The following is a 15,710-nucleotide window of genomic DNA, read 5'->3' as shown; positions in this document are numbered from 1 at the left end:
CACAGTGCTCTTTGCTGACACTTGTCTGTCTGTCTCAGGAACTGTCAAGAGCAGGAGCAAATCCTCATAGCAAACCTATCCTGCTCATGACAGTTCCTGAGACAGACAGAGGTGTCAGCAAAGAGCACTGAGGTCAGACAGAAAATAAATTTAAAAAGAAAAGAACTTCCTCCGGAGCTTACAGCAGCTGATAAGTACTGGAAGGGTTAAGATTTTTAAATAGAAGTAATTTACAAATCTGTTTAACTTTCTGGCACCAGTTGATTTAAAAAAAATGTTTTCACCGGAGTACCTCTTTAAGGACACAGCTCAGTTTTGCTTTAAATCTTAAATGTTGATTTTTACGTTGTTCATTTTATGGTAAAACACAGACATGCCAGAAGAGCTGTCAAGTCCTCTTAAGTGCCAGCCTTTTCTAGCTTCATTTAGAAGCATTATCTACATAGAGATGTTTAGGTTTCAGCGTATTAACAGATACAAGGTCTCAAGGTTACAAGCAGTATTTCTACACCAGGGTCTATTCCGATTGGCTGCAGGAGCATCCGTCCTCAAGAAACTGAAGGCTCGCCTTGATGCAGGCGCCAGTGATCTGAGTGAATTCATGTCTGAACCTCATGCAGTTGCAGGTCAGTAAATTCCTCACAAGTTTCTCCTCCTCTTTTTTTTTATGAAGGTTTTATCTTCAGAATCTGCATAATGAAAAAAAAAGTGATACAGCAATACAGTTACATTTCCCACTGGTATAAGAGATACACAGCGGCAAATTATTCATTGAGGATAGATATTTTCTACCCAATGTCTATTAAAGGATAACCCGATCATGTGGCAATGGCGTTATACCTTTTGCAGATCAGATGCACAACAACCAAACATTTAGCTGCTGTCTCCTCCGACCTGCAAACAATATTACATGTGGTAGTATAGCTATTATCACAGACAGACCACATTTTATTATAACGGATATAGTCTGCTTATCCTCTAGATAGATCCTGAAGATTCCGTTGCACGGACCAAGCAACTGCTGGTCAGCAAATGTGTAGAGTCCAGGATAGATAATACCATAAGGGAAATGTCCAGCTCCAAGAACAATCAGGAAGAAAAATCTTTAAAAAATCCAGTGGAAGTTAATAGAGAGTCTACACGTAATTGTTGGAATTGCTCAATCTCATCTAAGAGTTCTTCTAGGTCTTTACTTCTAGATTGGGGCCCAGAGGTTCGGCCCTGCTGATTAATGACTGCATCGTTTATCATTTCATATTGTTGTAGTCAGGCGTCAGACTTAAAGTGTACACATCAAAATTAAAAGCCACATTTCTCCTCCTGTTCTGAAAGTGGCTAAGCCCCACCCCACTTTCCAAGTTTTATCTTGCTATATCTGTAACTAGAATTCACCTAACATTAGGCAGTGGATAGCAATTTGCAGAGAAAGGAAACACCTAGTGGCCAAGGCATTTATCTGGGGTAAGGAGAAAAATGCATTTACAAATGCCTCCTTGCCCATGTGTCAAACCTTCTGCCACTGTTTTCTTTTACCCCGTAACCCTCTAATATGACCCTTTCTGTAGGTGCGTTAAAGTCATATCTCCGTGAGCTTCCAGAGCCACTGATGACATCAGAACTCTTCAATGACTGGATGAAAGCTGCCAGGTATCTGAGATCATGACAGAAACTGATATTTATGAGACTTCTGCTATAAGAACATTTTATCTTCTTTGCATTATCTTCCAGCATCAAAGATACAGAACAACGTCAGGAGAGTTACAGGGAAGTTCTCCAGAAGCTTCCCACTGAAAACTACAACAACCTCAGGTAAAAGTTGTTTCTACTCTGAGGGGCGACCCCAGTAAAGGGGATGTCAATGTATATTCTCTCACCGGATCCAACATCAGGCATAGAGAAATAACTAGGATGTGTCAGAAGTTTTTTTTTTATAATGACAAATACACCGTTAAATTTATTTGGATATCTAAAATATTCAAGTGTGACAAATATAGTAAAATAGAAGAAATTGTGGAGAATCAAATACTTTTTATAGCAATACCGTATATACTCGAGTATAGGCCGAGTTTTTCAGCACGATTTTTCGTGCTGAAAACACCCCCCTCGGCTTATACTCGAGTGAACTCCCCCACCCGCAGTGGTCTTCAACCTGCGGACCTCCAGAGGTTTCAAAACTACAACTCCCAGCAAGCCCGGGCAGCCATCGGCTGTCCGGGCTTGCTGGGAGTTGTAGTTTTGAAACCTCCGGAGGTCCGCAGGTTGAAGACCACTGCGGCCTTCAACATCATCCAGCCCCCTCTCACCCCCTTTAGTTCTGAGTACTCACCTCCGCTCGGCGCTGGTCCGGTCCTGCAGGGCTGTCCGGTGAGGAGGTGGTCCGGTGAGGAGGTGGTCCGGGCTGCTATCTTCACCGGGGAGGCCTCTTCTAAGCGCTTCGGGCCCGGCCTCAGAATAGTCACGTCGCCTTGACAACGACGCAGATACGTCGTTGTCAAGGCAACGGCTCTATTCCGGGCCGGAAGCGCGGAGAAGAGGCGCCCCCGGTGAAGATAGCAGCCCGGACCACCTCCTCACCGGACCACCTCCTTACCGGACAGCCCTGCAGGACCGGACCAGCGCCGAGCGGAGGTGAGTACTCAGAACTAAAGGGGGTGAGAGGGGGCTGGATGATGTTGAAGGCCGCAGTGGTCTTCAACCTGCGGACCTCCGGAGGTTTCAAAACTACAACTCCCAGCAAGCCCGGACAGCCGATGGCTGCCCGGGCTTGCTGGGAGTTGTAGTTTTGAAACCTCTGGAGGTCCGCAGGTTGAAGGCCGCAGTGGTCTTCAACCTGCGGACCTCCGGAGGTTTCAAAACTACAACTCCCAGCAAGCCCGGACAGCCGATGGCTGCCCGGGCTTGCTGGGAGTTGTAGTTTTGAAACCTCTGGAGGTCCGCAGGTTGAAGACCACTGAGGGCGAATGATGAGAAGAGGATGATGAAGGGGGGGGGTGTGGGGATGATGAAGGGGGGTGGGGATGATGAAGGGGGGGGTGTGGGATGATTACAAGGGGATGATGAAGGGGGGATGTGTGGGATGATAAGGGGATGTGTGGGATGATGACAAGGGGATGATGAAGGGGGGATGTGTGGGATGATGACAAGGGGATGATGAAGGGGGGATGTGTGGGATAAGGGGATGTGTGGGATGATAAGGGGATGATGAAGGGGGGATGTGTGGGATGATAAGGGGATGATGAAGGGGGGATGTGTGGGATGATAAGGGGATGATGAAGGGGGGATGTGTGGGATGATGACAAGGGGATGATGAAGGGGGGATGTGTGGGATGATAAGGGGATGTGTGGGATGATGACAAGGGGATGATGAAGGGGGGATGTGTGGGATGATGACAAGGGGATGATGAGGATGTTAATGACGGGTCTGGATGATGACAGGGGGGGATGAGGTATTTCCCACCCTAGGCTTATACTCGAGTCAATAACTTTTCCTGGGATTTTGGGTTGAAATTAGGGGTCTCGGCTTATACTCGGGTCGGCTTATACTCGAGTATATACGGTATATCTGCAAATAGGTCTGGACAGACACCTCATGAAACAATGTATGATTTGTAGACACATAGGGACAGATTTACAATTACATTATGTGCTAGAAAATTGGCTTACATGTCTTGTGCCACATTCATTATAAATCTTAGATACTTTTTGGACACTTTTCTGCTATGTCCATAAGAGGTGTGGCCAAATGTGCTATTTCTGAAAGTATTTATTCTTTACTTTTTTTTGTTTTTTTAAACAACACAGATATACAATAACATACAGCCAAGCATAGAGCCCCCCCTCCAACCGCCCCCAGTAACATAAGCCAAATTTGGAGTAAGAGGGCACCACTGAAATAGACAATCAAGGAGATCTACACCCAACCGACACCAAGACATTAAACAAAAACACAGACAGCACACACACACTCCAGGAGTACCCCACCACTTCCTAGATGAGGATAGGGACAATCAACCTACCCAGGAGAACTGACCAGTTCTGGGGGTACAACCGACTCTCCTATCAGTAAGCCAGGGCATCCAGACCTTTTCAAATTTCTTGGGGTATTTGCGGCTAATGTACAGTGTCCTGTACAATGGTACATATTTGTTAACTGAATTGAACCACCATGTAATGGGAGGAGAGGGAAAGCATCCTTCCAGGCTATAATCAAAACCTTCTGTGCGGAGAACAATAGAAACCGAATAAGTAGGCGCCTATGGGGGCCCAAGGCCAGGTCATTATTAACACCCAACAGACAAACAGGGGAGAACACATGACAAACAGGGGAATTCCAAGTGATCTGTCAAGAACTGCATCACCTCTCTCCAGAAGGGTTCTACACAAGGGCAACTCCACATAGCATGTATAATAGAGCCCACAGCTGTGTTACACTGAAAACAAGCATCTGAAGAAGAGACACCAATTCGGAACAACCTAACCGGAGTGTAGTATAGACGTAGGATGAGCCGAACCTGAATAAGTAGATCCCTAGCACTAACCACCGTGGGGTAGTAGGTTTTAGTAATTTCTCGCCACTGATATACCGTCAAATCAGGAACATCATCCATCCACTTTACAAAAGCCAACTCAAACGGATCCGGACCCGCCGATTGCAGTAATGCATATGCCTGAGTCAGAGGTTTAGTGAGGTCAGTGGTACCCAGAAGCAGCTCCACATTAGAAAAAGCCGGGGTCACATTAAGAGAGCCAAACTGCACCACCACAGCATGTCTCAACTGGAAATACCGTAACTGGGCACTCCAAGGGAGATGAAAGCGGTCCCATAGTTCTTGAAATGAGGGGAAAGAAGGAAACTCCCCAAACAAATGCATGGCGACTTTGACTAGAGACTTTGTCTAGAGACCACCGACCAAACCTCAGCCACGGTTTTAATAGGGGTCAACAACCTAGAAGTAGGAGTATATCTATATAGGGTTTTGGTCAATGTTTCATACGAACCCATGAAAGCTCCCGCTAGAGCAGTAGAAGCATTCGCCAGATCCAGGTCAATCGACCAGGCAGCATACACCGATTGAGATGCTAAGAAGTAATTATGCATGTTAGGAGCAGCAAAGCCACCCCTCTGTTTGGATGCCTGGAGCAGTGCCTGACCCAATGGTGGTGGTTTGTCTTGCCAATAGAAGGATCTCAAAACGCCACTTCGTAAAGAACCTCTTAGGGGGAATCACAGGAGAGAGATGGAAACTATATTTAAAAAAAAAACTTAGGTAGATGTATCATTTTAAAATATATTAATCCTGCCAGCCAGGGAAAGGAGCAGAGGGGAAAAGGCCTGGCATTTAGCTATCACAGACAACAACAAAGGATCTAAATCCAACCATACAAAATCCTTCACACAAGCAGAAACCTCTACTCCCAAATATTTAAATTGAGTAACTGTTTGCAACCCATGAGGAAGAGATGGTACAGGGTCTGCTGCCATAGATAGACATCAAGGAAGACTTAGCCCAATTAACCCTGAGACAGGAAAAGGAACTAAAATCATCAGGGAGAGTAAATAAGGCCATCAGGGAATCCTGGACATCTGCTAAGTAAACTAGCGTATCATCCGCATACATGGACACCTTTTCCTCCAAAGAACCTCTACAGACCCCATGAATACAGGTGGACACTTGGATGGCTGCAGCCAGGGGCTCAACTGCCAGGGCAAACAAAAAGGGAGACAAGGGACAACCCTGCCTCGTCCCCCTACCCAGCTGAAATGACTCAGAGACCTACAGATTAGTTTGCACCCTAGCCCTAGGGCTATCGTACAACAACCGTACCCACGCCCGGAACCATGGACCAAACCGTATGGCCCCCAAAACAACCTGCAGAAAGAGCCATTCCATAGAATCATAGGCTTTATAGATGTCCAAGCTAACCACATATCCCCCAGAGGTATCCCCCTTCTGCCGCAGCTATGTTAAGGTGCAGCCGCTGGACATTCATTTCTGTAGCTCTCCCCAGCATAAAGCCCGTCTGGTCAGGATGGATGACAGTGGCTACAACCTTATGCAACTGATTAGCTAATATTTTAGCCAGAAGTTTGATATTTATGTTAAGGGGGGAAATAGGTCTATAGGAATCCGGTAGAGTTGGATCCTTACCCAGCTTGGAAAGCACCACAATAAGGGCCTCCCTCATGGAGTCAGGGAGTCTCCCAGTCTCCAGGGCCACACTGAAAAGATTTTGTAACATAGGAATTAGCCGCTCCTCATTCGCCCTGTACCAGTCTCCAATCATGCCATCCAATTCCGGGGTCTTTCCTGATTGCAGAGAAGCAATAGCCAAAGAGACTTCCTCATAAGAAAAAGGGGCATCTAATGCGGCTGCCTGGGCCGTGGTTAAGGGCGTAAGAGGCAAACTCTGCAAAAAAGACACTAAACAGTCTGGAACAGTTGGTAATTGAGAGGTATAGAGAACACTATAAGAGTCCTGAAACACATTAATAGCCACAGGGTCAGTTTCTAGTATCCCAGTAGCCCCCCTAATACAGGGTATAGCAACGACAGGCCTGCTCTCTCTAGCCAAATATGCCAGCAACCAGGGGCGGACTGACAGGCCGGTCCAATAGGCCGACGTCCTAAGGCCCGGCCGGGAAGGGGGCCCGCTGTCCACTGCCTGTCACTTTAAATAAAATTTCAAAAAAATATATATTTCAATTTCCCGTGACACCCGGGCCCGGCACCGCTACCGCGGTGTCTGTGATTTAGCCGGCGGGCCCGCCCCCCGGAGAACCAGTGGCGTCGCTAGGGGGGGCGAGAGGGGACCATGGCCCCCCCTAGATCAAGCCGTGCTCCCCTGATGCTGTGGGATTTTGGCGTGAATTATTATTTTTTGTATAATTTCCCGCCCCAGCCTGTGCGCCTGTGACTGGCAGCGCCGGAGGGGGGAAGGGAAGCATACGTGCGTACTGCGCACCCAGCGTCCCCCTCCGGCACAGTAAGGCGAAAATGGTGCCGAAGATGCCGTGGAACTGCAAGCTGCGCCCTGTGCCGGCTTGCTTAAGGTACTGTACCCTTTCCACCCCTCTGTTACCCTTCCCCCCGGGCCACCCATCACCCCCCCCCCCCGTCATTCATGTCCACCCTCCTTTCATTCATGTCTGCCTTGTCCACCCTGTCACCCATGTTCACCACCTCCCCTGTCCAGCCCCAGTCTACCCTGTCACCCATGTCCATCCCCCATTCACCCCTGTCCCATTTGTCACCCCTCTTTTACCCCCTTGTCATCCTTTTCCACCCCCCTGTCATACCTGTTCAACCCCCCCCCCCCCACCCCACCCGTCATCCATGTCCACCTTGGCCACCCCTGTCCACCCCCTTATTCACCTCTCTGTCCCTTTGTGAACCCCTGTCCACCCCTCTTTTACCCCCTTGTCACGCCCGTCCACACCTCTGACCCCCTGTCACCCCTGTTCACCCCCCTGTCACCCCTGTTCACCCCCTGTCTCCCATGTCCACCCTCCAATCTACCCCCTGTCACCCATGTCCACAGCCTTATTCACCCCTTTAACCCCCGTCATCCTTGTCCATTCCCCCCGTCATCCTTGTCCATCCCCCCTGTCTCCCATGTCCATCCCCCCTGTCATCCATGTCCACCCATGTCCCCCCTGGGCAACCCTCTGACCACCCCCCCAGACTTCCCCCCTATCCGCAATGTCCATCCCCCTATTCACCCCTCTGTCACCCTTCTTTTACCCCCCTGTCACCCCTGTTCACCCCCCCGTCACCCCTGTTCACCCCCCCCCCTTGTCTCCCATGTCCACCCCCCCTGTCATCCATGTCCACCTTGGTCACCCCTCTGTCACCCCCTGTCCATCTCTCTGTCACCCATGATCACCCCCCATCCAACCCTCTGACCACCCCCTAGTCTACCCCTCTGTCACCCATGTCCACCCCCTATTCACCCCTCTGTCCCTTTGTCACCCTAGTCCACCCCTCTCCCACTCCTGTCCACCCCTCTTTTACCCCCTTTTCACCCTCCTGTCATGCATGTCCACCCCCATCCACTTCTCTGTCACCCCTGTCCATCCCCCTGTCACCCATGATGTTCACTCTCCATTGTCCACCCCTGACCACATCCTTGTCACCCATGTCCATCCCCTATCTACCCCTCTGTTATCACCTTGTCACGCCTGTCCACCCCTCTGTTACCACCTTGTCATGCCTGTCCACCCCTCTGTAACCCCCTACGCCCCCTGTCACCCATGTTCACTCTTCTACACCCCTCTACCACCCATGTACACTCCTCTACACCTCTATCACACATGTACACCCCTCTGCCAGCCCCTACGCCCCGTCACCCATGTACACTCCTTTACACCCCTCTGCCACCCATGTACACTCCTCTACACCTCTCAGTTACCCATGTACACCCCTCTGTCACCCATGTACACTCCTCTACACCCCTCTGTCACCCATGTACACTCCTCAAGACCCCTCGGTTACCCATGTACACTCCTCAAGACCCCTCGGTTACCCATGTACACTCCTCAAGACCCCTCGGTTACCCATGTACACTCCTCTACACCCCTCTGTCACCCATGTACACTCCTCTACACCCCTCTGTCACCCATGTACACTCCTCTACACCCCTCTGTACACTCCTCTACACCCCTCTGTACACTCCTCTACACCCCTCTGTCACCCCCTACGCCCCCTGTCACCCATGCACACTCCTCTACACCCCTCTGTCACCCATGTACACTCCTCTACACCCCTCTGTCACCCATGTACACTCCTCTACACCCCTCTGTCACCCATGTACACTCCTCTACACCCCTCTGTACACTCCTCTACACCCCTCTGTCACCCATGTACACTCCTATACACCGCTGTCACCCATGTACACTCCTCTACACCCCTCTGTCACCCATGTACACTCCTATACACCGCTGTCACCCATGTACACTCCTATACACCCCCGTCACCCCTGTACACTCCTCTACACCCCTGTCACCCATGTACACTCCTCTACACCCCTGTACACTCCTCTACACCCCTCTGTCACCCATGTACACTCCTATACACCGCTGTCACTCATGTACACTCCTCTACACCCCTCTGTCACCCATGTACACTCCTATACACCGCTGTCACCCATGTACACTCCTATACACCCCCGTCACCCCTGTACACTCCTCTACACCCCTCTGTCACCCATGTACACTCCTCTACACCCCTCTGTCACCCCTGTACACTCCTCTACACCCCTCTGTCACCCCTGTACACTCCTCTACACCCCTCTGTCACCCATGGAAAAAAAGTGTGGAGCCTAATAGGTTTGTTTTGCAGGTTTAATGGTGAAGAATTGTGGCTGGAAGAAATGGTCATGATGGCGCAGACCAGGTGGAGAAGAGAAGGGAACAAGGCTGATTAGAGAAGACATCATTTGTGAGTTGCTGTCTAAAGCAGCACTTTAATCTACAGCTAAATAGATATAGTGCATTTTGTGTAGATATAGTGCATTTTGTGTATTACGGCCCTTTTCCCACCCCCTGCTTGGGTGAGGCTGAGGCCTCTAAGATTTATTTAAGAAATAGCACAGCAGCACAGAGTATTTCTGGAGGGAACTGTCGTTCCCTCTGTGCTGCTGTGCTATTTCTGTAATAAATCTTAGAGGACTCGGCCTCACCCAAGCAGGAGGCAAAAAAGGTAAAGTGTGCGGCTTATAAATGGACTAGTTGCTATTTTTTACCTGCCTTTCACCGCTCACTATATGATGGCACAGTCAGAGATGAGTTATATATCTGACTGTGCCATCATGTAGGGAGCGGTGAAAAACTTATTTTTTTATTTTTTTTAAATCAACTGGTGCTAGAAAGTTAAACAGATTTGTAAATTACTTCTATTAAAAAATCTTAATCCTTCCTTATTAGCGGCTGTATACTACAGAGGAAATTCTTTTCTTTTTGGATTTCTCTTCTGTCATGACCACGGGTCTCTCTGTTGACACCTCTGTCTGTCAGGAACTGTCCAAAGCAGGAGAAATTCCCCATAGCAAACATATTCTGCTCTGGACAATTCCTAAAATGGACAGAGGTGTCAGCAGAGAGCGCTGTGGTCGTGACAGAAAAAAAAATCCAAAAAGAAAAGAATTTCCTCTGAAGTATGCAGCCGCTAATAAGTACTGGTAGGAATAAGATTTTTTAATAGAAGTCATTTTACAAATCTGTTTAACTTTCTGGCACCAGTTGATTTAAAAAAATGTTTTCCACTGTAGTACCTCTTTAAGGTGAGTGAAGGCTGGAGCCAAGTTGGACTGGGTATCACAGACAGAGATCCCAAGTTGGCACAAAAAGGAGGAGTATAGTTCAGTGTTTTTAATCGCTTGGTGTAGTTAAGGTTATTGGCATTGCCATCCCTCAAAGTACACCATAGCCTCAAGTGCACTGCACCCCCTATTCTATGGCAAATATTCATGTACATACTGGGCGGGGCAGAGGTGGGGCCAGGGGTGGAGTCTTGCTGGGGGCCCTTGCTTTATTTGGTCCGGGGGCCCTGAGTGGTGTCAGTCCGCCCCTGCCAGCCACCTGCCATTTTTATCCCCAAATTGCACTAAGTTGTCAGGATGGGACCTATTGTGTTCCCAAAAGCAATTATGGGCTTCTACAATGATGCCGTCACCACCTCCTCCTGCAGCCAGCCAGGATGCATCCGCCAGACCTTGGAGTATTGACAAGGGCCCAAACCCAAGGACAATATAAGAGCTGAGTGTTCAGAGATCCCCCCTAGTGGTGTACAAGACATCTCTTACCAGAGGTGGAAGATCAGAAGAGGCATATGCCAGATCTATCCTGGAGAATGATTTATGCACCGCTAAGTAGAAAGAAAATAATGGGTCAGATGGATGCTTCCAGCGCCAAACATCAATAAGGGACAGCGGTATACTCCAGTTGTTAAGACCAGGAGACCCAGGTACTGCTGCATCAGTACGATCGACACTTGGATCCGGGACCGCATTAAAGTCACCTATAAGAAAAACAGGCAGAGAAGGAAATGTTAACAATTTGGACTTAATACAGTCTAAGACCTCAACATGAAACGGAGGGGGGAACATACACAGACACCAACTGGAAACTAAAGGTATGTAGGGAACATTGGACTATCACAAACCTACAAAAATGATCACAAGCCACTTGATTAATGACCAGGGGAAGGGATTTAGTTACCAAAATAGACACTCCCCGCGCAGAGGAAGAATAAGTAGAATGGTAACCTCTCGCTATCCATGCTCTCTTTAGGGCAAGTATTTTCTGACCAGTTAAATGGGTTTCTTGTAAGCAAATCAGGTCCAGGACTGCTTTTTTACATAGTCCAGACACAGAGCTCACTTGAATTTGGAGTTAAGGCCTCTAACATTCCAACTCACTATTTTAAGGGATCCCATTATCTGTACCTGAAAAGACAATCGACAGTATAAATACAACATGGCAGGGAAACCTCCTCCCTACCAAAGGGACAGATCATAGGTAAAGGTGCACCTGAGACATAAGTCCACCACCTGAGGGACTCCGGGAACATATACCTTGCATACCACAGGTGAAACAAAGGACCAGACAGAAAAACTGGAAAATAAACACAAACAAATGCTAAGCATAACAAATGCATCCCCAACAAAACCCTGTCTAACACTATAAACTTGTGTAGACCTAGACCCTGAAACACTAACCTAACGGTAGCAAAAGTCCTAGTGATCCAAACAGTCCCACACCCTCCCACCAACCCAACTCCAACTAACTAAAGAAAAGGGCCAACAAAAGGGACCCAGCATGAGGAGAGGAAAATCTGCAGAGTAAGTCCATGACCAAAACTCAAGGAAGGGGACTTAAGGAGACATCCTAACCCCTTACTCTAGCTAATTAACACATTAAGGCAGATAAGAAGTGAAGACAAGGATATTTTCAAATGGTCAGTCCGGAGCCACATCCACCCACTGCAAAGCCTCAGTCGGAACGTGAAGAATCGGGTATTTGTCGCATCCACCACCCGAAGGTGGGCCGGGAACAGCATTGCATGGCGGTATCCCTTGAAATGGAGGCGGCAGCGAATTTCAGTAAACTGGTTCCTTCTTTTTTCGCAGCTCCACGTAGAAATCCGGATAGAATGCCACCCTGCTATCATTATAGCGTACTTCTCCTTTAATTTGCACAGCTCTAAGGATAGCGTCTCTGTCTCTATAATGGAGAAGTTTCGCCAGGAATGGTCTAGAAGGGGCCCCTGGGGGGGGGGGGCAGAGCCGGGACCCGATGAGCCCTCTCCACTGTAAAGTAGGGTGAAAAGGTCTCTGAAGGAGCTTTTTCGGGCAGGCCCACCAGTCAGATATTATTGCACCTAAGCCTATTCTCCATGTCGTCTGCCCTGTCAAGTACAGTCTTAATTTGTCGCTGCATGGACGTCAATTGCGCCGTGATAGGTTGTAAAATGTCCTCAACCTCTTCACAAATGTGCTATTTCTAAAAGGGACATGGCTTAGGATGCAACACTGAGTGCCAAAAACGTATACTGTCTAGTCAATGTTTACGGTGTCTAAGAATTAGATAGTTAGTTTAGATAGATAGATAGTTTATTAAATCTAGGTATACAGTTTATAAGAGAAGATGCATTAAGTCAACAGAAGTTATTAATGGTTTAGTTTATTAGCCTGCCAGGACCAATAAACAACGCTCCCCCTTGTCTGTGATTCTGTGAGTGTGTGAGTGTGAGAAGACTCATTCAGTCTCTCTAAAGATCACTTTTGTAGATTTTGTCTATTCCAGGTATTTAATAAAGTTTCTGGCAAAGTTGGCGGAACATCAGGAAGTGAACAAGATGACCCCTAGTAACATAGCGATTGTGCTAGGTCCCAATCTATTATGGGCTCATAGTGAAGGGTAAGAACAATACCTTGTTCTGTCTGGACATAATATGAAGCCATATGAAAAGCACTCCTGTTCTCATCATATGCTCTTTCCATCTTTGCAGTGATCCATCTATAATTGACATGGCTTCTGCTTCCCCCATCCTGGTAGTGAATGTAGTTGAAGGATTGATAAGTTGTGCTGCTGAAGTTTTCCCCGAAGGTAAAATAGATTTACGAGTCTCAAGCTGTTCATACACCAAAACAGTTTGGTCGTTTGTCCAGGAATAAGCCAAGCATCCATTTGTATTGCTATGTAGTTAGAAATAGGATTTTGCATGATTCTTTTTTCCCATTGTGTTTCGTCAGTCTGGCTTCAGGTATTCTCGATCTATCTGGCCAAAGGTATTTTGTCTATAGCTAGCCATACTCATGCAGTAGCTGTCAGTCCTTTTCAGCTGATGCTCAGTCTGTGTGTTTATATCAATGAGGAGAGGGAATTCGGCAGCCGCCATAGCCCTCTCTCCATATTCAGGCTCCTCTGGGAACTGCTGTCTTCAGCAGGATTAAAAGAGTGGGCTTGGTGAAACCCAATATGCCTGATCCATCTTTCCCGTGACATCTGCAGCCAAAGGATGGTCAGGATTTCCCCATCATTATATCATCAGCCAAAATCATCAAGTGTCGCCAGCCTTTATCTAACGTATTTGGCTTGCTTATTTATTAAGATATTCCTTTATCAAATTGGCACACAAATGACAAGTAAGTCTCTGCCAGAAAACAGAATGAGACATGAAAAATCTAACTAAACAGTTGGAGGCACAAAATCGGTCGGTTCACCGGCCGATCCGCAGCGTGAAATACGCTGCAGATCCTTTACGTGTGACCCTACCCAAGTACTGAATTTTATCCTAAGTGATGATAGTGGTACTGCTATAGTAGACCTGAGCCAAGAACCATGTATGCTTTTTCAGAAGCCTTTTTTTCTCTCTGATCGCATTTTGTAGATGTAGATTTTGGGGTTCCAGAAGACTCTGAACCTGCATCGGAAGCTCCAGTACTGAGCGAGGTGACTTCAAAAACTGAACACATCCCTACACCAAGCTCTCCACCTCCAGCCATATTAGGAAGGTGAGTCCATAGTTGTGTTAAGCTTGGACCTCTTCCCGTTTGTCTGCTCTGCAAATTATACAAACTTTGGCAACAAAGACAAGGAACTGAGCAGAACACATAGATTTATGACAAAACTAATTCAGACTGATGACCTCCCATTACAAAATGAGCTTCCCTCCTTCTGTATATATGTAAACATAATATGTAGATGAACTTCTACATTTATCTCCGTAATAGGATGCAGCTTGTACATTTATCTCTGTAATAGGCAGCAACTTTTCAAAACTATAAAGCCATAAATACTGATACTCCAGATGTACCAAGTACTTACATAACACTTATACCAGCCATCCAGAGGCACTGACTGTACTGTAAATCTTGTGATGTTCCCAATTGGAACTGCTACCCCCATCCCCATTCTAGTGACTTCATGGTGCTGGCTCCAACCTCTTGCCTCTTTTTAAAGTTTGCTATTGACTTGTTGTTGTTTTATAACTATTACAGCGATGCCGAAGTCCTGAGTGTTTCTCCAGAACCTTCTATGAAAGCAGTTCCTTTGAAGGGATTGCCTGTTATTGAGGGGGGCAGTAATACATTAAATCAACCAGATTTCAGCCCGACTACAGCTCGTAAAGGTAAGAAAAGAATTTCCCTGCTGCAGCTCTTATCTTTATTATCTAATTACTTTGTGTTCAGCACCAATATGCATTATTGTTTTCTTTTATGTGGTGGAAAATATTTATTTTCTTTATTTTGCAGTGAAGCGACCGGCACCTCTGCGTCCCAGTATCCCTCCACCTGCACAACCTCGAGTATCCACCAATAATGAAGCCTCTGATGAACTCCAGAGCCCCCGACCCATACCTAGGAGGATTGTTGGTGGAAGTCTTAGAGTACCAAACATGCCCCCACCTCATCCCCCCCAGCCAGCCAAGGGTCCTAATGTGAAATCAGAGGGAGGAGATACAGATCCCTCAAAGAGAGCCCCTCCACAGCCTCTGCCCAGGAACCGCATTCAATCTACAGAAACCTAGAGGGAAGGGAGTTCTACACCTAAAACTTGTATTTACCCAGGCTGGGTCATTCTGAGTGTAAGAGACTCATAATAGAAATATAAGATGCTACAATATGTTAAGTACATAACACAGAATGTAATATGTGATCCAGTGCAGTTTCCTGTACAGACGAGGTACTGGTTTCCACTTTCTTCATGTAAACATGGGACTGGCTCCTATGATCATTAAATAGTTTATTGATTCTAACTATTCTGAGAGTTTTTATTCATATAGTGGTATCCGTGGTGAAATATGTGAATGATATGTCATGTTTAGTTAAATAATTATGAAACAAAATGCTACTTATGTATATGCCAATCATAAATATGGTGTTGTGCTAGGCGACAGCCTATGATGATTTAATTTATTCAATAAGTAATACAGATTAATTATAAGGGTATGTTTACACATGCATATTTTGAAGCTTATTTTGCTGCAGATTTTCTGCTGTTGATTTTCCTTCCAGTAGGAAAATCATCAGCAAAATACGCAGCAAAATATTCACATGTGAATGTACCCTAAGTAATGCTCAGACATAGCAGATCATACAATTTGTAGAAAACATAGTAGATGAAGTTGTACACTCTTAGAGGACCATGACCAACCCCCCAAAAAATAGATAATTAAATATCTTAGGGTACCCCAATCACACACCTTTTT

The 15,710-nt window shown here is 46.8% G+C and overlaps 1 protein-coding gene across 2 annotated transcripts in view; it reads left to right on the top strand.

The window, feature by feature from the left end:
- The window catches only part of SH3BP1 (SH3 domain binding protein 1), a 101,163-nt gene extending 85,912 nt beyond the window's left edge, over nt 1-15,251 (top strand). For both annotated transcript variants that reach the window (XM_056525293.1, XM_056525292.1), the window contains exons 11-18: nt 515-626; nt 1,566-1,647; nt 1,729-1,809; nt 12,803-12,916; nt 13,008-13,105; nt 13,890-14,013; nt 14,500-14,630; nt 14,755-15,251. In XM_056525293.1, the coding sequence (XP_056381268.1) occupies nt 515-626; nt 1,566-1,647; nt 1,729-1,809; nt 12,803-12,916; nt 13,008-13,105; nt 13,890-14,013; nt 14,500-14,630; nt 14,755-15,029 (1,017 nt within the window). In that variant the 3' untranslated portion in view covers nt 15,030-15,251. The remainder of the gene's footprint in view (nt 1-514; nt 627-1,565; nt 1,648-1,728; nt 1,810-12,802; nt 12,917-13,007; nt 13,106-13,889; nt 14,014-14,499; nt 14,631-14,754) is intronic.
- Nucleotides 15,252-15,710: the final 459 nt, after the last annotated feature.

This window comes from Hyla sarda, chromosome 6 (assembly GCF_029499605.1).
Source record: "Hyla sarda isolate aHylSar1 chromosome 6, aHylSar1.hap1, whole genome shotgun sequence".
Classification (NCBI taxonomy): Eukaryota; Metazoa; Chordata; class Amphibia; order Anura; family Hylidae; genus Hyla; species Hyla sarda.
Note: the sequence above shows the minus strand (reverse complement) of the source record. Positions and strands in the feature narration are given on the sequence as shown.